The sequence below is a fragment of the Aedes aegypti genome, chromosome 2, assembly GCF_002204515.2.
Source record: "Aedes aegypti strain LVP_AGWG chromosome 2, AaegL5.0 Primary Assembly, whole genome shotgun sequence".
NCBI lineage: Eukaryota > Metazoa > Arthropoda > Insecta > Diptera > Culicidae > Aedes > Aedes aegypti.
Window position 1 is genome coordinate 368648868 of NC_035108.1, and position 25089 is coordinate 368673956.

Consider the following 25089-nt stretch of genomic DNA (forward strand, 5'->3'; position numbering starts at 1 on the left):
AGAAGGTTGGTGTTTTCAGAAAACTTGTACAGCAGATCAAAGATTTTTGGGCAGTTGCAAATCTAATTAAAAATTCATCCCCTAGGTGGAGCTAATAATCGGTTTTCTTAATCTTTCTATATCTCGAGACACTGATCAGCTTGAAGGAAGGTGTCTTCGGTGAATTTGTTCAACAGAACAAGAGCTATTTGGCAGTGAAACATGCGGTTGAGAATCCATCCGCTAGGTGTTGCTAGCAATAAATTTTCAATCTGCTATACATTGAGATCTTGAAGAACTAGACGGCTGGCGGTAAAAATATTGAATGAGAATTCATATGCTAGGTGACGCTAGTAACAATATTTCTTCAATTTTCTATATATTGAGAAGTTTATATCAGCATGAGCATGATTGACCGCCCGCAGATGCTGCTCCGTTATTGCAAGAACAGCTGTACTTACACAGGGAACCAACAGACACTACTCGGGATCAGTAGCATCCTCAATGTGTAAGTACTGGTGCTCTCATTATTATAGCAAACAATAACGGCGCCGGCTGCGTCCGAATGCAGGTCAATTTAGGGATGGGGGGGGGAATGTTGACGTGTTACTTGCCTTATGGAAGCCGAGGAGTCCTCTGCACTTCCACAAGTAGACACTGGAGGTTTGGATATTGGAAAGGTTTGGGTAATGGATTCGTTTTGGTAAACGATAAATATATAATTTGAAATTAATGCGCCTAATCGGATTCGCGATATTACTCGATAAGAGCATTGAACGCCAAACAAGTGTTCGTCGCTCGCCCCCTTGGTCTGCTGAACTACTTCGCCGAAGACACCAACCTCCTAGCTCATATGGCTCTTGAGATATCCGTTGAATGGATGATGTGGCCAATTTTGGTACCTCAAGACAATCCAGAATAACGGTGGTCCGTGAATCCCAAACTTCCTGGACCAAAAACTAGAAGAGTTTTTCAGGTAGTTCTGAAAATTTGAACAAAATCCATCGAGAAACAAGAAAGTTATGCACAGTTTAGTGTGTTTTTTGCATGTGAAAAGTATGTTGGCTGGATGAAGGTTAACTAAACTTTGATGATTTAAACTTCTTTGATAACCGAGCGTATCAAGTTGAATCTGCTATTGATAATTCAATAAAAATAGCGAGAATGAAAATTAAAAGTATATGACTCACATTTCGAACACTCAAGTACATGACTCACATTTCGAACACTAGATTTTTCATAGTATTTTTTTTTCAAGAAAATCACTCAAGTTTCTCTACACGATGATCATTTTTCTATGATTCAAGTCCTCTACAATTCAAAGTTGTGAAAACATCTATTCTTTCCTATGAAATCATCACTGTTCGGAATGTGAGTTTTGTTTGGATTTTGAAATAAACGGTGTATGGATGTAAATAAACCAATTTCATAAAAAATGCATTGTGGAGCAATTGCTCGTTCCATGAAATGTTTCGTTCAATTTGTAAATTTCGAAAAAAAAAATGGCCAGATTTTTTTTTTTCTAGTCCACTTGGACATTTAAAGCGGGGAAGTTAAGGAAATGTCCACGCTTGTCTTCGGAGAGGAGGTCAAAAATCGTGATGTTCTGTCCACGTGGTATTTGGACCGCCCTTTTCTTGCAAGCCTGCTTTTGTTTTTATTATTAAGTGAAGTACTTAATTACTGTAAGTATTTGAATGTATTGCGTGCTAATGAAGGTCAAAGATGGACTATATACCGCTTAGACTAGTCATCAGCGGAAGATCCATCCAATTCCATCGAAAAAATTCCTGACTACCCGATTAAAATTGAGTGACAAAAAGATATTTGAAAAAAGTCTCTAAGTATCCCTCATTCTCTATTTCAAAGATAATGATTCTCTATGGATGTTCTACTCATAAAACAAATATTGTATTGCTGTTTAAGTTTTAAGGACAAATACTGAATTCATATGTTATTTTTGTTGTAGGGATTGACTTAAGTGACCATTTTCCTAAAAAAAAGTGGACTTAGTGACTTTTTGTGACCAAATAAAAAATAGTGAGCAAGTCACTAAAAAGTTACTCGCTACCATCCCTGTTGGGTTTGTACGTGCAATGCTAGACGGTTCGAAAACAATTAGTGTTCGGTTTGCGTCAGACGGGTTGCAGCAAGGAGACGCACTTTCAAATTTACTGTTTAAAATTGCTAACAGAAGCACTATCATCTAACGGTCAAACGTTTAATATGATCAACTTTATTGGAATCGATCGTAGCGCAGTAGAGAAGGCCTTCGTGCCTCTGAAAAGGGATACAACGAGGATGAGCTTGGGGCTGGATCAATAAGTCTACCAAACCATAGTGCATGGTTGCAGGTAGATATAGAGATAGGCCCAGTGATGTTGGGGCTGTTTGATGTTTGGTATGATGAAATTTGATTACAGTTTCTGAAGAATTTGTTTATCTTAACACTTGTGACATGTGATGATACGCTTTAGTGATTGTTCTATTCTAACTTTGGCACAATGTTAAAAAACTGGATACTAAGGAAGATGTTTCTTTTCGGTATTCGGTTATAGCGAATAAGTCATATAGATTGAGAGGGGAAAAGCAACTAATAAATAGTTATCAGCTACAGCGTACGTATGAGATGATCCATTGCTTAAATCTATTCTGTTAACGGAACTGATAGCTATTAAATTACTACGAAATTGCCACTTGAAACAAACCTTGAGTTTTAGCCCAAACCAAAGTTTTAGCCCAATATATTTGTTTGTGCTAGAGCAGATGCAAAGCAAAATTAGCTCTGTAGAAAGTGATCGGAGTGATTCTGCACCGTAAACCAACAATGTTGAATTCCTCAATTTTACTGAGAGGAAGAAAGGAATCTCTTTTATTAAACCAAATGTTGTCACAATGGACAAATCTTGATTATTTAAAGTAGTCTCAATACTTGTATTTTATAATTTTTTGCCTCATTTCCCTACTAATATTCCTCTCCTTTTCCAGATTCGCCATCATGGCCTACTGCTGGACGATGCTCCCGATGGAGCGACCTTCGTTCGAGCAGCTCCAGGTTTGCCTGCAGGACTTCTACGCTCAGATCACACGGTACGTCTAGGGTCTACCGAACGCCGCAAACGGTGCGGTAGTTCCTATGGCCGCCTATGGTCAAACACGTGATTCCAAACTACTCGTGGCTCAGCAGCTGCCTCAACAAAAGCAGCAGCAGCAGTCGCAACCAGAACAACATCATCAACAGCAGCGGTTCTACATGTTTCCTACGCCACGTGCTCTTTCGCTTAGCTTTAGCTTCCGTGTCAAGAATCGTCGAAATGCTGGCAACAGCAACACATTCAACGTGAACAGCACTATGCCGAGCAGTAACAGCAATAGCAACAGTAGCAGCAACGGCAACACCATCAACAACAATCACATCTACGAAAGTCCTCAGGATGCCCTAGTGGGAGCCTGTCAGACAATGCCCTCGAATGGTAAAATTGGAGCCGTTTCGTGACATAAGGCCAAAGTGGCCACCATTAGCCGAAGTAGCGCCAACGGTGGACCACTGGCCACGATTCGCGAGTCTCGGAGCAAAACTCGCGAAAGCAAATCGCTGAAAAAGCACAGCCGAAATAGCTTACAATCAAACAGCCATGCAGGCGGCAAGGAGACAAATAATGTGAACGCTTTCGTTATACACTGTAATGGTAATGGTAACTGATGTTTGTAAGAATCTCAAACCGAACTTAACACATGAATCGTGCCAAAAAATATTTGCTAGAACTCGTAGGATAGAAAGTGTCGATATTGAATAATCAAAACGCAACTCCAATATCTGTTTAGCTGAAGTAGATTAAATTTTTAAAAAGCGAACAAAATGCGCATTTTATATTGATCATACATATACACATGCACTCATTGACACCATCAACTCATATCCATTCCCGTGATTGCGAGAAATCCTTTTGTCGATTCCCGACTGTAAAGAATCCGATGTAAATATTCGTTTTAGAAAATAAAGATTTTTTATTCTGTAGATTATTGAAAGATTCAATATTTCGCAAATGTAAAAACGTATTTATTTGAATAATTTTGTTGAATCATATGACTATAACTAGTGCGGAAACGAAACTTCTTTCAAAATGGCAAATCCACTTACAATATCAACAATAAAATATATAACTCAAATCAGTAATGAAGATTTAACTGATACTACTCGTAATATAATCCCAATAGAATCGAAAAAGAGACAATTTTAACATAAACCAACCCAAGCGTTAATAATATTGCAAAAAAAAACAATACACGCACTGCCGAGATTTGTAGACTGAATAACACGCTTTCACTATGCCAATCCTAAATTTTTGCCATCAGGATTGTTTCTTTCCCATATACCCATCCATTTCATTGTAAATAAAGAGCTATTATTTGTGTACAAAGGTTGTTTGATCCTTTTTGCTCTGCCATTCCTGGTTTTGAATCCTACCAATCCTTTTCTTTCTCATTAGGATCTAGTTAAGTTTTTACTGCGATTCCTGTTGGAGATTTTCAGAACCTAGTAAGCTACTTGTAATAAATGGGAATCCCCCTCTTGTACACATATGTAAACCGAACTGGTACGGTCAAATAAGCTTTGTTGAGAAGACGGAATAGAGTTATGAATTGATAATGGTTTTAAGAAGGTGATGAGTTTCGCGACCACCGATCATGGAAAAATAAAAACTAAGAATGTATAGGAATAAAGGTAAAATATCTTCCCGTCGTGTGGTATTCTAGTAGAATAGTGAACGGTACAAGATACAAAATGAAAATAAGAGTAAATTCGGAAATAGTTTGAACAATGCAACCATTAATTAAACGAAGTAAGACACTCACACACAATGTTGACATATTTGTAGGGACTTATACCGGAGAAAGTGTAATGTGAAAAATGCTAATCAATTATAAAATAAAAAATTGTATATTTTAATAAGTATGCTATCTGGTAATATCCGATATCCCTGATTGAAATATTAGAGAAAAATGTGAAGATTTTATTGACAGTTGTAGTTGACAAATGTTCTGCACCGTTCAAAATGTTCTATCGATTGTATCCATGTCAGCAGTGAAGCAAACAACCCGAGGTAACCGGCGGGATTCAAACGAGCTATAGCATAATTTTCCACGCATTTTGGCACACCGTTCATAGTTGCTCTTATCAGTCTTGTGAGCTTCCAAAAACAGCTGTTGTTCTTCATGATCTTCTTTAGCTCGTTGTGGTCAATGCTATCGTACACTGATTCTAAACCGATAAACGGTTGATGCGTTGGGGCTTGGAATTTATTTCATCATTCATTAAACTAATCAGTTCTACTTTAATTTTTTGCTGAGCTGATGCATATAAAATACACTACCCACCAAAAGTATGGAATCGCATCACCTAGTACTGCAACACCCCTGTTGAATACCTGTTGCAGCTCCCCGAAAAGTTTAGCATTACCTTAAAACATACATATCCCTTTTTGACGCATTCTCACCCCCAACGACGGTATCAAAAAATTCAGACGACACTCTGGGGCGAAATTGATCACCATATAACGAAGCAGGTTTAAAAATAAAAAAAAATCCCTATCTACTAAATTTGGGTCTCCTGAATCTGAATATGATGTCAAAATTCTTACAACTCGAGTATTTGATAATTTTATTGCAAAATTAAACTTTGAAAAACTGCCTAATACGCCTAAGTGTAGGCAATTTCCCTTGAAATAACCACATTATTTGAGAATAAACGGTTTTTTCAACAAAAAACTATATTTGCAATGCAGTATGATATCAAAAAGGAGTTCAGTAGTGCATACTTAAGCTTACCCAACATTTTAAACACTCAAAGATGACATGTAATAGCACCAGAGGATTGCGTAGCACCGACATTTCCAACTGTATTGCTCACATCTTCAAAAAGTGAGAATATGTCTATGCAAAACTGACCCTAATAAAAATTAAACAGTTCAAATTCATCACTAGACACCTATAAACTAGGAAATATGGAATATTTGTGGTGCTAACGAAACCTGCAGCATCCTTGGGAGGAAGTGTTTTTTTGGTACCGACCCACAGTGGGACGAAACTGAAAATTGACGGTCAAAACCTCTTAGAGGCGTTTTAGTCCATAGGTGTCTTCGGGACATTGTTTTGAATTAGTGTCCCGAGTAATAATAAAAAATAATCTTTAAATTAGAATCAATAGGGCACCCGGACAAAAAATATTTTATTGAAAAAAAAATTTTTGGGTGGTCATTTCTTCAGCAAAGTTTTAGTTCTTTTTATTTTCAACAACTTTGCTGAACATGCTTGATATTTTTGACTTCGTTTTCACGGTTAAATTTCTAAATTTAACCTATTTTACCATAAATACCAGTTTTTTGACCATTTTTATGCTCAATATGCAATATAAGAAAATGACATGTTCTACAACATTTTATATATATCAAAAATACACAAATTTGCCGAATATACCAAAGCTGTGAAATCATCACATCCAAAGATATAATGAAATTATGTTAAAATTTACATAATTTTCAACCACATTTCTAAGCAAGTTTCTCCTGAATCGGCACTTTTCGGCAGCCATATTTAGTATACTTTGATGCCTTATTATATCAGTTAAAGCCCCATGGCGACAGAATGATCGGATCTCACAGGGCTTATTGATTTCAACCATTTTTTTGACAAGCATGGAATTTTATTTTGACCTTTTGTATGCTCATAGTGCAGTCAATAAACTTGGGATGTTCTGTTATTTTTATATCATAAATCTTAACAACTATGTCGAAGACATCTGTATAAACTGACAAGCTATCAAAAAACAATGTTTTATTAAAATAAATACTATTTTTGAGAATTTACTAGGTAGGTTTCTCATGTACCAGCAATTTTGGACACAAGTTCACTTCGGCCGGCACAACAAACTGGTTGAAAATGGTAATAGATGAAAAATGAGAGGAATTATGTTCAACAGGCGAAATTATGTTTTACTCTCTATTATTATTTGCTTTTTATCATAAAATACATATGATCGATGTTCAGACAGACTGGACCAGATGATATTTTGGTGTCATAGAGATATGTTAGTAACACAATAAATTTTGATTTTTCTGATGGTATTTTGATTCAGACGTATCATCAAATAGATATGTTCAGTCATCACAAAAAATAATGCAAATATTTTGATATGTCGAATGCCTGGGGTACGTTTTCCTAAAATCTTTAAAAAACACTTGGTTCAATCTGTTTGAACACCGACCATATTATTATTTGTTCTTAATTTGCACGCATTGTGACCGAAGCCATATTATCGTCGACAACTACAATTTGATGCTAAAATTGAGCAGTTTTAGTGTGATAAAGGTGTTTACTAATATGTTTTTTTTTATTATATAATTAATACAGAGTATTGCACTGTGAGTATATAGAAGGTCGAAAAACTATTTAAGATCGAAATTCCAAGCTCGTCAAAAAAAATATTGAAATCAATAAGCCCTGTGAGACCCGATCATTCTGTTGCCATGGGGCTTTAACTGATATAATAAGGCATCGAGGTATACTAAATTTTTTTTTTTATTAAGGTGAATTTTAGCACATTGACGAATGGCTAGTTCTTCACCTGTATATAAAATAGGTATACCAAATATGGTTGCCGAAAATTGCCGATTCAGGAGAAACTTGCTTAGAAATATGGTTGAAAATTATGTAAATTTTAACATAATTTCATTATATCTTTGGATGTGATGATTTCACAGCTTTGGTATATTCGGCAAATTTGTGTATTTTTGTAATATATAAAATGTTGTAGAACATGTCATGTTCGTAAATTGCACATTGAGCATAGAAATGGTCAAAAAACTGATATTTATGGTAAAATAGGTTAAATTTAAAAATTTAACCGTGAAAACGAAGTCAAAAATATCATGCATGTTCAGTAAAGTTGTTGAAAATAAAAAGAACTAAAACTTTGCTGAAAAAATGATCGCCCAAAAAAATTTTTTCAAAAAAATATTTTTTGCTCGGGTGCCCTATTGATTTTAATTAAAAATTATTTTTTATCATTACTCAGGACGCTAATTCTAAACAATGTCCCGAAGACACCTATGGGCTAAAACGCCTTTAAGAGGTTTTGACCGTCAATTTTCAGTTTCGTCCCACTGTGCGACCTGATCAAATTCGCCCCAGTGATCAATTCGCCCCCGGGTTACGGTACGATATTCGACTATCCGATATCTTCTGGCGTTGGCGGTAAATCACGACCTCGACATAGAGCAAATGGATGCAGTTATTGCGTTCCTTCAAGATGAGTTTTCGAACGAGGTCATCTTAATGGAGCTACCACAAGGATTTGGCACATCGAAGCAAGGTTGTCGATTGCTGAAGCCAATGTACGGGTTTAAACAGGCGAGCCGGGTGTGGAATAGTCAGCTAGACAAGGCGCTGAAAGAATTCGGAGTAGAAGCATTAACCTTAGAATGCTAATGTCGCTACTGTTCGTGTTACCAACATCTAGTTTGCCACGCGCTGACAGCTTGAGTACCGATCCTCAAAGTGTCAAATAAATGTTTAAATCCACTACAACATGGCATCGAACAAACAATGAAGAGATACAGTTAAAGGTGATAATAAACTCATTCAGTTTTGTAAGAACAGCGCCATTAGCGTTCTACTACTAATATTTCTATTGAATTCGGTCTGGGGCAGTCGAAAGTTGACCCATGCCTGTACTTCCGAATCGACGATGAGATAATTATTTTCTTCACCATTTACGTTGATGATGTCACATCAATGATGTGAAGCTGATAAAGAAGCCTAAATCGTTCCTTCGCAATCGCTTCAAAATGGCGAAGCGACGTTCTTCCTTGGATTGAGGATCACGTGAGATCGGAAGCATGGAAATCTGTGGTAGATCAGAAGCACTACATCGACAGCATATTGCGACGGTTCAACTTGGCGAACTGTAATCCAGTCTCTACATCAGCGGAGACGAGCATCATGTCACCATCAACGTCGGACGAGATGCGTGAAATGAAGGAGGTTTCATATCAAGACTGGGTTGTCTCACTTGTCTGATGCAATCAACGCGGCCGGACATCAGTTTCGCGGTGAATCAACGCGAACCCAGGACGTGACCATTGGAATGCTATGAAGCGCATCATGGGGTACCTGCGAGGTACGAAATCAAACCGGCTAACCCACTCGAAGGAATTTGGCTCGAATTTGGTTGGCTATATCGATGCTGATTTGGGAGAAGAACCGGACTCCAGAAGATCCTCCACTGGATACGTGTTCACTTTCATGCGAGGAGCTGTGTCGTGGAATGTGAAACGGCAAACAACAGTAGCTTTGTCCTCGTGTGAAGCGGAATACATCGCACTTTCTCGCACAATCCAGGAAGCACTTTTTAGGTATCACTTCCAGTCACAAATATTCGTTGTTCAAGGAATATCAATCTGGTGTGACAACTAGAGATGTACCGAATAGTACTATTCGGCCTTTGGCCGAATACCGAATAATTGAAATATTATTATTTGGCCAAACGAATATTCGGCCGAACATTTGTCGATAGTATATGTTAGTTTTGTTCGGTATTGTTTTATATACTCTGTGGTTGTTTCGATTGTGATAAAACCGAAGCTTAAAATGTTTCATTCTTTTTCACGATTGAAATCCAATGCATCAAAAGTACCAACAGTTTATCTAGCTATCATCGACATTTTTTTTTTGTTGGAGTTTATCGAACCTACAATGATATTTGGTTTTCAAGACCAGCAGCAATCAACAAGACAAGTATCTACCGTTCTCAAGTCAATTGTAGCCCAACATGCAGGTATAACATTTCAGCTGACGGCAATGTTGGCAGTTTTTTTCATAGCTAATAATTCGTTAAACGAAAGATTTCATAGAAGCGAGTTAGTTGAAATAAAATTCAGTCATTAAAATCCAATCCATTATCGATTCCAGGGATGAGAAAAGTACTGGAGCAAACATTTACCGCCTCTACATTTACATCTTTCTACACCACCATCAAAATCCAAAGCAAACCATGACCGTTCAAAACAAAAAAATGTCATGGCTCTTCAAAACTGTAATCTTCTTCCTAACGTTTTTCAACCCCGAATGCGAAATGACTCGAGCACAGTGGTGACACGATTTTTGCGGTTTTCGGGGTTTTGCATTTTTGCTCGATAAAGGCAGCATGAAATTGAACTTGTTTATATGTATCGCAATGGAATGAGTGTGCTCTTTCTGTTAGAGCTAATAGATTTCAATTAGTTGAAAACACAAGCGAAATATTAACGATTAAATGTTTTAACACTTTTTTCAGTCATTCACCTTGGAATGGCTGCCCGAAAACGGTCATAGTGGAGAGACAAAAACAGTCAAGTAGTGTGTGAACCGTTGGCAGCGCATCGCCTGATGGTATTGATGCTGCTGCTGCTTTGTATTTTGGTTGACTGGCAGAATCGAAGAACTGTCGTGAATAGTGGTCACAGTTCGCAAGCCTGATCGAGGCAACTTCAAAGTTCAAATAAAGTTGAAGTGTTTAAAGATTGAGTTTCATTGGTGATTGTTTTGATGCCCAGTGCCTGAAACGTTCGTGTGTGACCCAATTCTCCACCGAAGCCACGATCCTGCCCTAACACCGTATTATATATCACTCAAAGATCTCTGTTCTGCCATCGAATTCTATGTATACTACAGTGTCGGACAAATCCAAATTTCGCCATGCAACTTGTATCTCATCTTTAACAAATATTATCGACCAAACTTCTGACACTCGAAACATTTAGAATTTGCATCTGTTTATCCTCAGCATAGAATATGACTTCACGGCTCGCGATATTGACCAAATAGTTTGCGAAATGATTGAAGACGGTCAAGTATTAGACGTTAGTACAACTATGTATCCTTAAAAGTGTTAATTGATACAAAATGCCAAAGCAGCGTCCTTAGCAATATCAAATAAGTCGATCGCTGTATGAGGTGCGTTTCGTAATCACTACAATCCCGAGACATTCATTTTCTAAATCTCACTTTTCAGTTAAATAAGCCTTCTTTTTTACTTGTATTTTAATACCGACGACATTTTTTTTTTTAAACGTTTCATTTTTTTCTGAAAACATGTAATTGTGTTGTATTTATGTTTGCTTTCAAGTTGATTCCTAACGTGTGATAATTACGTATATTTTCAACGTATTTTTATTTAATAACTATCTGTGATTTGAGTTATCCGTGAAATGTCGTTACCCAGATTCGGTTAATTAGTATTTCATTCCAGTACCATCATAACTCATTAAAAGGTTTTGTCTTGGCTACAGCTACACACAAAATCATTACCAGAAAGCTTAATACTCAATTTTTCACAGATTGCAGTATTAGAAATAGAACATTATTAACCATATGCAACACTATATTCCCTATCCAATCATTAGATTTCAGTTATTATATGGCACTGAAGGAATATTTTTTTTAACAACAAACAAACGAATACAAACTGAACAAACGAATTCCCAAAACTATTATCAGATATGTCGTTTCCTCACCTTACAAACTATTCTGCACCATTTGCGTTGTTGTTACTATTTTGCAATATCCTTTATTTTTGTTTAAACGCAGTTTTTTTTTAATACATGTATTTTCGGATCCATTCCTTTAGTGCAAATATACTATTGTTCTACTACAGATTCTACTGAATTCTATATTCTATATTTGTGTTTCATTTTTATAATCCTAAAGCAGACATGAACCTGGGAAAAAATAAAATAGATACCGTTTACGTTACAAACATATTGAATCGATAACAAAATCGGTTATCCAAAATTTTTGCTTGAAGTAAATTTGTCAACAACAGTTGCAATACTGCCATAATTTTTCCGTCTATCACGCCCTTTTACAGTACTTCAGCTACCAGGTTCATAACAACTGTTGGCATCGAGTTGGTTTTTGTTTCTATTCTTCGTCTCTCCCTTCATACGTACCTAGATATATTGAGAGAATTTGAAACGATTTCGATTACGTATATAGTACTAGTCTGGCAAACTTCATTTTGTTTTGTACGCAATATATTTATATTTTATCATTTTATACAAGTGTATTACACATCTGTTTCATATTCTGGTGCTCCAAGCTTGGCCCCCCCGTTATGATATGTTGCTCCTGATCCTCGAGTATGCAATTCATGCATTTCTTTTCTGCTGCTTAGTTCTGAAAATCATTCGTATCTTACAAAACCGTAATATTGACGTTTTAGTCATTTTTATTCTGAACGATGTGCAGATTAATAGGTTAAAAATTTAAACGTGTTCAGATAAAATGTGGTCAAACCAACAGGGGTATCCGTTAACAGATCTTGCACAATAAGTGCATGAACAATAGACACAATGGCACACTATGATCTATAATTGCTATAATCTATAATGCGTTTTACTACTACTTTCTTGCAGCTTATCAATTATTTTGAGCATCGTTCAAGAGCGAACAGTATTCATTTCAATATTTATAAGACAATCATCAAGATACATATATTTTTGTATTATCATGAAGCAACCACTTGTGTTCATCATAATCGATCATATGATTTTCACATCATTTATGGGCACTTATTTGAGTCATCGTAACATTCGTGAGCGATCATATGATTCTTTTTCTTTTCACATCATCCAGGAGTGATCAACTTATTTTTCGCAACATTATTGCATCATCTAAAAGCATTTATTTGAATCCCCGCAACATTAAAGAGCGACCAGTTATTAAATCAGCCATTGATTCATTCTTTGCATCATCTAAGAGCGTTTATCTGAGTCCTCGCAACATTTAAGAGCGATCAGTCATTAAATCAGCCATTGATTGATTCTTCGCATCATCTAAGAGCATTTATCTGAGTCCTCGCAACATTTAAGAGCGATCAGTCATTAAATAAGCCATTGATTGATTCTTTGCATCATCTAAGAGCGTTTATCTGAGTACTCGCAGCATTTAAGAGCGATCAGTCATTGATTGATTCTTTGCAACGTCTAAGAGCGATCATCTATTTTTTTTTTCTCATTATTCTCAATTTACGAGTGATCTTCTGCTTTACGTATTTTCCAAAATTATTTCCCGTGACTGCAGAACGTTCAAGCGCGATTATCTGATTTTTCTTATCATTTAAGAACGATCATAAATTTTCCTTTTATTTGTGTCAGCTAAGCGTGACTCTCTAGTTCTTCGCAACATTGAAGAGCGATCATCCGATTCTCATGCTATCCAAAAGCAATCATTTAATTTTTCGCATAATCTAAGAGCGTTTTCCCCTCTTGAGTATTTTATATCATTTCATATCATCCATTTCGTTTGGTTTCATATCATCATCATCTCAGCGATCATATGATTTCCTGCAGCATTCAAGAGCGTCTATAAGACATTTCTTAATTTAACAATCGGACAAAACACACAAAAAGCGACCACTTCACTCACACTTACGATTGTTAATCCCTTCATTTCAACAAACAACACCATGTCAACACATGTCACAAGCCACCCTTATTTCTAGGCTTTTTTTTTAATGCTAACATGTATTTTACCGTACTCAAATCTCAATTCAATTCGATTTTTCAAGAACAACTTCTTCCTCTAGAATTATTTATGATCGTTTTGTTCTAAAACATCCGGCACATGGCGTAATCAAACAGTTGCATTTCAAAGTTTTCAGGACACTTACCTTGGTTTACAGCATTTTAATATCCAACATTCAACATCCAAAACCAAATGCATTTCATAATCAATCATACCTCTTTCTTTCTTTTGTGACACATCGGTGCGCTTGGCCTTTCACACCGAAACTCAAACGCGACCTTGAACGCTGTGACCTTGAGCACTTGCAACAATAGCGGAATGAAAAAAAACTGCTCACTACAACCGCTTTGTTCTTCTGCGGATTATCGCATCTATGCTTTTTCAAACCTCGTTTGTTTCACTTAGTTTGAACTTATAAAATATTTTTTTACGTCAATACATTGCGCAATTAAACACTCGAAACAGGGCAAACAATAAACTTTCACTACCGAGAGAAAACCACTGCATCAAAATAAGTATCTGATTGGCATCATTTGAACACATTTTCTTTTTTCGAAATGTTTCTACTATTTGCTAATTTTAATAATGAAGTTTGTCACTTTATATTGAAATAGCTCAATTGATCGATAAGGATTCTACATCCTCGTCGCCATTATGTGGTAACGACTTGAAGGTTCGGTCTATGATCGATAACACGCACGCGGTGGTAACCAAACAACCATGCTTGTGCAAGGTGGAAGTGAGACTGCCCGAGTGATGCACAACGCATCCCGAATGATATCAGTCGGATAGGCACGAAGCGGTGTAGTCGGTACTGATATTGATATCGGCTCTACCACAACAACCAATCAACCATTCACCATCTGTATCGCAAGAATGCAATTTTCGGACGAAGCACCTGGATATCCGGTATCACTTCAGCCGAGACGTGTTGGAACAAGGAGTAGTAGGGCTGGGATACGTGAGTACAAAGCAGTAATCTGCAGATGGATTCACGAAAACATAAGAACGATGAATATTTGCTCCAAAAGATTCAGAGTATTGTGTTTTGTTTTAATTAATAAGTACTGATTGAAATTCCTTAGTGCGCAGAATATGGGGCATTTATGGTACGAATGTACATGGAAAGGCGACACTACAACTATTACATCAATGATGATTCTAATGATTCTTTGAGTTACACGCCGCTTCACCTTAAGGCTCAAGAATCCATCATTCAATCATCAGCAATCATCGAATATGGAAAACCAGTTTTAAGTGGCGATTTTAAGAAAAGTTTTAAGTGGCAATTTTAAGAAATCCTCATAAAAATCTATCATTGCAATCCAGATAGCAAGTGTAATGCAATGATAGATTTTCTTAGACATTGCTTGAATTTTGAGCAAAAATAACTGGTTTTGAAAATTTGTAAAACGATGATGGTTATTTTCCTCTAAAAATAAATAAAATTATACATATTTCATGATTTTATCGGCATTTTATGGATTTTTTCTCCTTAGGTGCACCACTAATGGACATTTGCCCTATCTAGGGAAAGTGTACCAGTTATGGTCATAGTGGTTCCCTATTTGGCCATATGTGTCATTTTAGTAAATTTCACATTTCAAAACTTTATGATTGCTTCAACAGCAAGATATATCTTAAATCTAACTACTACCACACACAAAAAAAATTCAAAATTTGAAGACATTTAGGTAATCACGTATGGCGAAATAGGGAACCACTATGTCCCTAACTGGTACACTTGCCCTATATGATAAAACATCTCTATAAAAATTGCATCCGAGAGATCAAAATTGTATTCTTTGACGAATCTTTACGATGGTAAAATTACATCAAGTTCGGTCTGTCTGAACACCGACCAATAATTGGTCCAATTGGTGACAACATTAAAGACCTATCCAAGTTGCCAGGAATTATCCGCTCGAAGTTGTTCAAACAAAAACATCAAACATGTCTGTTCATATTCGCCACGTTCCTCGGCTCGGAAACCCCCTGAAACGCCTTTTCTCGTCGAAAATCCCAAACCCACCCAGCTGTGATTCAGATGATTGCAAAACCGAAAATCTCGCGTCTCCATCGGTTAATGCTCACATCCAGAATGCCATCAACGAGCAGATCAATGTCGAACTGGCAGCCGGTTATACTTACCTTTCGATGAGTTTCCATTTCGCTAAATCGACCGTTGGCCTAATTGGATTTTCAAGTAAGGTCGCATTCTATTACTTTTAAACGTGCACTTAACAATCCTTCCATAGAGTTTTACTGTACTATGTCGAAGGAAGAGCTTGGTCACGCAAGATCCCTAGCTGAGTATCTGCTGAAGCGAAACGGTTGCGTAGACCTTGGCCCCATAAGGAAACCCCCCAGCTGCAGTTGGTCCAACATCGGCACAACATTGAACGAAACATTGAGACTGGAAAACTGCGTGTCGGAATCATTGTCTGCCCTGTACCGATTGGCCGAACGACACAACGATCCCGTGACCGCAGATTTCATCGTTACGGAATTCTTCAAGGAGCAGATCGAATCCATTCGAAGCGTTAATCTATTGGTGGCACGATGGCGAACGCTGGAAAAGGCCCCCAACGGAGTCTATCTACTGGACCAGGAATTGAGGAACAAAAACGATTGAATTCTAGGTTTAAAATACGCCACTTATATTTCTGGTAAAACATTGCACGTGAGCCCATCGATAAAAATTGTCATTTTTGAATGCTTGATTTCGGATTTACTTACAAATGAAAGTCATCCACCGAGCTGAGAGTGGTTTCGATCAGAAGGTTAAAATCCAGCTCATTTAAGCTGGCTTTGGCCGTCAGCAGATCCAGGAAGCAATCCAACGGTTCTTGCAGTCTTTGAACGGCACTCATCTGCTCGCCTAGATCTGTGGGTAAAACAAATATTCGGATATTTGCACTCAAGCTTCTGGTTAAAGAGATAAGAGTTCTTTGAGCGTTGGTGTATTGTCTATATCAACAGTTTTAAATTATAACAAGAAGTCGTCATGCAAAGCAACATTGTATCAAGATGCAATTCTGATTGCATTGTAACACTTAGAAACAAACTGTACAAAATTTACATCGATTGAAAAATAAGAGGAAACAACTATGCCGGTGACGGCCATAACATACAAAACAACTAAAACGATAATCATGGTATGAGATAGACGGTTTGCATGACGGTTAGATGTCCAAGGGACTGCAATCGATGAAGATGAAGATGGATGACCATGCCAATCAAACAGTTCGCACGATGATGATGGAGTGTTGGGTGGGGTGCAATTGTCCTCCTGTGGAACGCGGCGTAGTGGAATTGAATTAAGCTGACCGTAGGTGCAGGGTGATCGTTGAGGGAATGGTGAATTATGGCGAACGTTCCGGTCGTAGTGGTTTCGCTTCATGCAGCAGGGCCAAATGCAGCGGAAACATAGGTAAACTTGAAATAGAGATGTTTAAATGCGTGGAGAATGAACTGTTTACAAGTTCGGGAGATTTGCATAACGATAATAACATATAACGATCATGACATATACGGAATACCAAACTATAAAGAAACTGATTTTTCAGTTGCATAAACGAGTTACGAAAGATCAATCTCAAATATTGAAATTTCACTGTGCAGATATTTCCCGACAATAATTGGTCCAGGAAAAAGTTAACTTGTCCATATTTTCTGGTCGTCCACATCGACACTTTAGGAATGTGCCTGTGGGTCCACCTTCCTTTCTCGGAGGTATTCCACTTTTGCAGCCACTTGGCCATTGTATCCAATCTGATGGTATTCCTCGCATTCCTAGTGTCCCTTTGCTGGTAGCATGCAATGTCCTCAGCCAGAGTGATGCAGATGGGAATCATTCCGGCGATAATGCACACTGCCTCCGACGATATAGTGCGGTAGGCACTCGCCACCCGTATGGCCATGAGCCGGAACGTACCTGCCAGCTTCTTTTGATTGCGTTTGATTGTCAACGCTGCATATTAAGCTGGGGCTCCGTATCTCAGTATGGACGGTCGCCAGAAGACGTCCTGTACTGCTTCTTGGTCCTCCAATGTTGAGCATGACCCTAGTTACAGTGTTAGCTGCTTTCGCTGCCTTTTCGCGGGTATAGTCTACGTGGCTGTTGAAGTTTAGCCTGTCATCGACCATTACCTCCAAGGTGCTGTAGCGGGCGCTTCGATGAGTATGCGTGTCCTCCGACGTTGAACTCGAACTGCTGAACCGCCTAGCAGTTGTTGACCAGCACCAGCTCCGTTTTATGATGAGCCAACTGCAGCTTGACTCCTGTCATCCACGATTCAATGGTGTCTATAGCCGTTCCGCTGCATCTTCACCTCATCTGCAGTCTCGCCAGTTATCATAAGAAAGACGTCATCTGCGAACCCGATGATCTCGACTCCATTCGGCAGTGTCAAGGTTAGCACTCCGTCGTTCATCATATTCATCCCTGTGGAACTCCCGCCGTTACTACGGTTGACATCCGTCCCTGGTTTGTGTTCTAAAAGTAGCTTTGCAGAACTTTACACAGATATACGGGGACCCGCATTCTATGTAGGACTGCGGCGATAGCCTCTCAACTGCCACTATTGAACGCGTTCTTAACATCTATCGTTACCATTGCGCAGTTCCGATTGCCCATGCTCATCTGCTTGGACGCTTTCTCCGCGCACGCGATGACTGCCCCAATAGGCATCAACTCCTTGTTGCAGTTCGATTTACTCGTCGCTATCTCCTGTTTGAACGCGGCTCTGGCCAACCGGTAGGTCACCTTACGCTCTTCCATGCTGACTTACGATCTAGCTCTCTGCACGCGTCTTCTGGCTCTCAAGCAGGCTGCATGGACCGTGGTGAGTCTGTCATTCCACCAATATGTAGGACGCCGCTGATTCCTTGGCTTCAGTGTTCTCGGCATAGTTGCGTCATACGCTCTCGCCAACGATTCTGTCAGCTCTTCTGCTTCCATGTTTGGAGAGTCGCTTAGTGCTCGTAATGCTTTGACGAAAAGATCCTTGTCGAAATCCTTTGTCTTCCACCTACGTTCTCCATTCCTCATCTACCATCCTGCACAACTTCCCTGGCACACGCAGTATTGGATCGCTTGATGGTCACTGTGGGTGTATTTTTCGCTAACTCTCCAGTTGGTGATCAGCGACGGGCTGCAAAAGATGACGTCGATGATGGATTCCCTACAGTTTTTGCGAAATGTGTGTAGTGAGACCGTTGTTGCACAGCCTTACGTCGAGCTACGCTAAATCTTCCAGCAAACTGTATCCTCTCGCGTTGGTTAGTCTGCTACCTCACTCCATGGCCCATGGGCAAGCATTGAAATCTCTACCGATGAATACTGGCAGTCGACCGATTAGCTTCTTGGTTAGCACATTCAACATCTGAGTGCACTGCTCCAGTCTCCACCTCGGTGAGGGGTATCGTAACAGCTGCACACGAAGATTCCGTTATTTTTAACGATCACGAATCTTTCGTACGAGCGTACGACAACTTCTTGGATAGGGAATCGGCATTGCCGTCGTCTCTGCTTTGTCCGCTACCCAATTACTGTTATCGGGAAGAACCCGATACGGTTCTGAAATGATCACAACGTCGCACTTTGTTTCCGTTGTCAACTGCCACAACAGTTGTTGTGCGGCGTCGCAATGATTGAGGTTCACCTGCGTTATCTTCAACATCATTACTGCCCTACCATCGCCTTTTGATATTCGAGGCATTTTAAGCCACCCGTTGTATGGGCATTACCATCCTTCGCTTTACACAGCATGCACCTAGGTGTCTTCAGACAGCTCCTGCCAATGTGACTTTTTCACCACATTTTCTGCAGTGTTCGGGCCTGTCCGGGCATTTGCAGTTTATTTCCCGTTGGCCGAAATACATGCATCTGCAGCATCTCTCCAATGAATTAGCATCCCGAGGGATCAGTTTCAGCGGGCAGACTGACCACCCTATGTTGACCTTACCAGCCTCGACGAGTTTTTTTGGCTACTGTGACTGGTAATCGGTTCGTCGCTACTTGCATACCCCCGTACGCTTTCCTCAGCCGGATGGACTGCGGCGCTTCTTTCAGGTTGCATTGAGACAACAGTGCAACTCTCATGTCGTCTTCTGTTCTGTGATTTTGTTCAGTTCTCTACATTCGATCACTGCCTCCTGGGATAAGGCTCTCACACTTGCCTCCTTGTCCAGCGACTTCGCTACGAACTCCCGGCAGTCCGAACTCTTGATCGATGGATCTTTTTTGAGTATCTCGTTTCTGGGTACGCTTTGTTCTCACCACGTTTTCACCCACTTCCTTCAGCTCTGGATGCTCCCTCACTCTCTTGAGAATCGCCGCGTTGGTTGTCTTGTCACTTGCCTCAATGACAAGAGCATCGCCCTTGAACCTCTCACGAAGTGACCGTCGGTTTTCTGCTCGCTGACGCACTCATTGTCGCTTCTCTTCTTTTTGGGATCTTCCTGGTCTCCTGGTGTATCCCTCGTTCTTTTCTCCGAGCGGGTGGTTGGATTGCTCCTAGGCGTCACCTTTGAACCGGCTGTTGCATTCACCGGGATCAATGCCTTTTCGGCTTTTTCCGCTCTAATTCGTAATTCCTTCTGTCCTCGTTCTGTGAATGTAACGGCGGACTTGATGCTCGCGACCAGCTGCTTGATTCTGAGGTAGACATTGTTTTTAGTCTTGACGAATCCATAGAGTTCGTTGACCTTCCTCTTTACTTCCGCCAACTCCGACTTCTCATGCTACCGGTCGTCTTGAACAGTGCTACTCCCCGACTTTGGTGTGAACACTTGACTCAGGAAGCCTGCATCCCGCAGGTTTCTCGGTGGCTCACTCGGTGTGCTGCATCTGCTAGTGCTGTCTGCTACCGTTTGTGGTATCACTGGCGATCTCTGCATCTTTCCGCTCCTTGCAATGAACAGTGTGTGGCGGCGAAAAATGAACCACAAGTTTGCCCAACTCTACGGCGAACCCAGTATACTGCAGGTGTCAAAAACTGGAATGATACGCTGGGCAGGGCATGTTGTAAGAATGCCGGACATCAGCTCAGACATCAGATGGTGTTCGCTTCGAATCCGATAGGAACAAAAGGCGTGGGGCGCAGCGAGCTAGATGGATTGACCAGGTGTATCAGGACCTGGAGAGCGTGGGTCGAAGTCGAGGGATGAAAGAGACGGCCATGAACCAAGTGAATTGACGATCTATTGTTGGCGAGGTTTTATCAAGTTGATTGATGTAGAACCAAATAAATAATATACTATAACATCTCTAATGGCGTGTGCAACAAACAGTAGAAACGAATGTTTTCTATATCTTGATTTGATTTCAGGAGGGTGGAATAAGATTACAAAACAAATATGTCAGTTTTGAACAAATAAACTGATTTTGAAATGTTGATGAAGTCAATTACTTTGTCGGTCACTTAACCTTCCAGTCGTTGCGCGGTTTGCCACCGTCAGAACCACCACACTGCAGTTGTGAACAAAAAGCGAGGTTTTTTCAAGTGTTGTACAAAATACAGCAGCGCGACGACTGAGCTGTTAACACCATCGCGATATGTCTGGCACTATCTCTGACTGAAAGGGATTGACAACGTCCGTGATGATAGTTTAAGGTGAAGATGAATCGAAGCCAAACTTCTAATTTTCAAGAGCACGGATCTGGAGAACCAAACATCCGTTTAAGCTGAAAACTTAATCGATTGGTCACCAGCTGGTGTTGACCATTCGATTAGGTTTTTAGCTCAAACGGATGTTTGGTTCTCCAGATCCGTGCTCTTGAAAATTTGAACTTTGGCTTCGATTCATCTTCACTTTAATTGCCAAATGCCCTATTCACATCAATATGAACCAATATATCAGAAAACTTATCAAACTGCTTTAAGCAAATTAAAGTGACAAACCTGCTTTTTCATCACACTGGTGAAAGTAAATTGAATGGTACGAAAAAAATCAATAAATGAAAAACAGTAAAATAATGAACACGTATTTTCGGCATGCAATAAGACATAAATGAACATGTACCAACATAAAACATTGATGATCAATAAAAATATATCACAGAAACTAATCACAATCACATTGTATGGACAATCCAATGAAACAAAAAGATCATCTACCTTTCGGTTTGTACTCCCGTTTCTTCAGCTGCGAATAGCCCCTCAGGTGCACCGAATTTCCGGACAAAATGTTCAGCGCATGCTCTCGCCCTTTGAGCATAGTACTAACCGGATGGTTCCAGTTGTTCAGCAGCCGACGGGCACGCGTCCTCGGGAGTGTCATCAGCAAACTCAACTTCCTCTGTACTCCCTCCTCCGCCGAGTCGTCGATGTCGGCAATGATGACCTTGATCACGTCGATCTGCAACTCGAACACGTGATGTTCGACGTATTGCATAAAGTTGTCGAAACTCAGCGCCCGGTAGCCCAGGTAGGTGAAAAACGATGAGAAGCCCAATGGGAAGGGAAATGCAAGCGATTCCGCCGCCAGACAGTAGCGTTCCAGGAGGGTGAAAAGTCTAAGCTGCTGGGCGCTGGTAAGCTGATCACTGGAAAAGATGGGAATTTTTATGGAGATGTTCGGAAGTAAAGCACAATGAGTGATCCCAATGCCATATCATGGAAGACAAAAATGTTTGCGACTGAACCGGAGCTTTCAAGCCTTTTTCGACCTACTTCTAAGGCTATTTGTACAAACTTCATTTCTAATAGAGAAATAGTAATTTTTCAGTCTCTATATCTGTGTATTTTAATGCTTCGACTAGTTTTTCACTTAAAACAATGAGATATTCTTTTTGTTTGAATATATGAAATCTTTTACCGTTTGAGTTTTAGAAACAAGTAACATAATTCATTTTAAGCAATTAAGCCTTATTAAAATTTGAGCAAATATAATAACTGTTATTGTCTTCCTGAGTATGGCTTTGGGACCAATGTGCAATAGAAACTTACACCAAGGCGAATCCTCTTTCCGGTGCAAGGGCTAGATCCAGCCCAGCCGTCTTGCAGACAAGCACACAGAGGGCCCGCGATTGCTCCAACTGAGCAGCAACGTATCTTGTGGCCACGGCGTGTACGTGGGAAGGTGCCGGATTGCTGTCGTAGAAGGCGTTCTTCAACCAACGAAAGCCACTGACTTCCTTAACGCTGTGCTTGACCAGATGCATGCTGAGCTCCCGGAGGTTCACATTCAGGACCAGTTCTTGCTTGCTGGCGGTGCAGGCTTCTGTTTCGACAAATGGAAGCACATCGTTGTTCTGCATCCGACGGCTGGCACTGGAGAACTCGGCGGCCACGTTCACAATCGGATTCGCCGGAGACATTGGCGTGGAGCAGCGGGAAAGCGCTTCCGGTTGGTAGCAGGTCAGAGAGTACATAAGTTTTTCGGTCACTTGTTCCTGGGCAAATCGAGCGCGTTCCTTGTTGTCATTCAGACGCTCCCACAAGCTGGTCCAGATGTCTTTGCGAAACGGGGAGAGGCGTTGCTGCGGCGAAAGCAACATCATCGACGTATTGTAGAGAGTTTCGTGCGACAAGCCCACGGTCAGGTTGGAGATCTTGGCTTGGATGGGTTTTGAGGTGTTGCACGTCGTTAGAGGAAGCAGTCGAAAGAGAGCCAATTGGTCTTGGGAGAGTCCTTTTTTGGAGGAAGCGTACGTGCCGGAGATGAGCGCTTCCTTGAGCAGGGGAACCGTATCCAGATGCAGCGGGCGCTCCATTATGATGCTCAGAAGCTGAAATTAAATTTGAAATGTGTTTAAACCTCAAGGCGTAGACAGATTATTTAACAAGGGTTTAACTAGGAATTTAATGCGAATGATTATTGATTTTTTTGCATGAAACGGAAAACTATGAAGGAAATTCACATTTTTTTCCTCTTTCATAGTGGAGAAAAGTATATAAAAGGCGTCTTGGTTTAATTACTCGGCCGAGGACCGAGTCCAATTAACGGATTGGACAATTCTAGAATCTGAAGCTTCGATTATTGTTATTATTTATCTTTATATAAGTGGCTTTTGGTGCTTGATGAGTTTGCCACTTAAGCGATTATTATATCATATAAGTTTTTTAAAGAGATCCTTAAAATAACATCTAAATACCAGCATTCAATCCAAGAATAATTTAATAATTTCTCCAGGCATATCCCCATTAGTTTTTTTTTAATATTCCAGCATGAAATTCAACAAAAATCTTGTAAATTCTGTAACGATTTTTTCAGGATAAGTGTCGTTCTTCCATCGTAATGTTTAAATGCTTCGTGATATTTTTTCGAAAATGTTTAAAAGAAATCCTTGACCCTCTAATGCCCATTTTTTTATTTTCGATCTAAGTGTAATTTTTCGCTATTTTAAATCGATTTAAATACGTTTTGAACAATGATTTATTTTTATTCGTAAATATATAAATTTTGGTTTTTGATTTTTTTTTATTTGTGAACATTCCTATCCTTTATATTTTTTTTCTTGAAGCTTCAAATGTTTTTTTTTTTTTCTTTATTAACGTGAAGCGGCGTGTAACTCAAAGAATCATTAGATTCATCATTGATGTAATAGTAGTAGTGTCGCCTTTCCATGTATATTTTCAAAACAAACAAACAAAAAATATATCATTTTTGTTAAGCATATTTTTATGTAAACACATGGGAAATTTAGTAGATTGACGAGATTGGAAATCAAAATCTCCGTAGACTAAATATTGAAAATGTTCTTACAGGTAAAGACATTCCATTGATTACATACCAAACAAGCACTGGATGTATTCTTGGCAGAATCTCTCAAATGATGTATAATGCATCCATGAAAAAAATCTGAGAATATAAGATTTATTTCTGTAGAAATTAATAATACTTTATATAAATTCTGTTATAATTCTTTGAGGTAACAAAACTATTGAAAAGTTTTCAAAGGTAGGTAACTATAGTTATAACAGGTAGTAATAAAATTCTTGGAAAAATCTCTGGTGAAAACCCAGAGGATATCTGGAAGGAATCGCTCAAGGATTATTTAAGGAATTTTGAAGATAAATTATTAGATGAATGGGCATAGGTATGCTTGGAAAATAAACAGGAGAAGACTCCAAATAAATTCCAACTTTCTACCAAGATTGGAGAAATTACTAAGATAATTCCTAAAAATTACTTAAGGCAAGCTACTAGAAGTATCGCTGGAGTAATTTAAGGTGAGATTTCTGACGGATTTCAATAATGAATACTAGGGAAATTTCTTAGGGAATTCCAGCCAAGAGCAATGCTTGGAGATATCCTTAGAGAAACACTTGGTCGAATTTTTAAAATGTCTCTAGCATTACTCATTTAGTATTTCTTCGATAACACAGCGTAACAAAAATTACATATTTGCGTGAATCGATGATCAAATCGAATGACTCTGATAAATTTAGGGTTGTTGAATCTGATGTCGCTTTCAGAAATGTTCCAATTTAGAGTAACAAGTCATCAAATTTGTTCGAAATACTGGTCTTATCAATGTTCATATGAGTTTAAACTATGATTCAACCATTCTTTAAGGATTTTATCCACCAAGCATGC

General features: G+C 39.2%; 3 protein-coding genes across 5 annotated transcripts in view; 2 read left to right on the forward strand and 1 right to left on the reverse strand.

Moving 5' to 3' along the window:
• Positions 1–4677, forward strand: part of LOC5575168 (tyrosine-protein kinase Dnt) — a 363394-nt gene extending 358717 nt beyond the window's left edge. Inside the window, exon 6 of the mRNA XM_021846589.1 lies at positions 2968–4677. Coding sequence (XP_021702281.1) covers positions 2968–3079 — 112 coding nt within the window. The 3' untranslated portion in view covers positions 3080–4677. The remainder of the gene's footprint in view (positions 1–2967) is intronic.
• Positions 4678–15425: 10748 nt separating this feature from the next.
• LOC5575167 (soma ferritin) lies at positions 15426–16276 on the forward strand. Its single transcript, XM_001655495.2, has 2 exons — positions 15426–15748; positions 15801–16276. Exons 1-2 carry the CDS (start codon positions 15496–15498, stop codon positions 16175–16177), a joined length of 630 nt encoding a protein of 209 aa, XP_001655545.1. The 5' UTR covers positions 15426–15495; the 3' UTR covers positions 16178–16276.
• The window catches only part of LOC5575166 (protein pigeon), a 30474-nt gene continuing 21563 nt past the window's right edge, over positions 16179–25089 (reverse strand). For 2 of the 3 annotated variants that reach the window (XM_021846590.1, XM_021846591.1), the window contains exons 4-6: positions 22497–23278; positions 21666–22093; positions 16484–16980 (exon numbers count right to left, since the gene is read on the reverse strand). In XM_021846590.1, coding sequence (XP_021702282.1) covers positions 16568–16980; positions 21666–22093; positions 22497–23278 — 1623 coding nt within the window. In that variant the 3' untranslated portion in view covers positions 16484–16567. Of the gene's footprint in view, positions 16430–16483; positions 16981–21665; positions 22094–22496; positions 23279–25089 lie in introns of those variants that run through there. The other variant, XM_021846592.1, reaches the window with a different exon arrangement.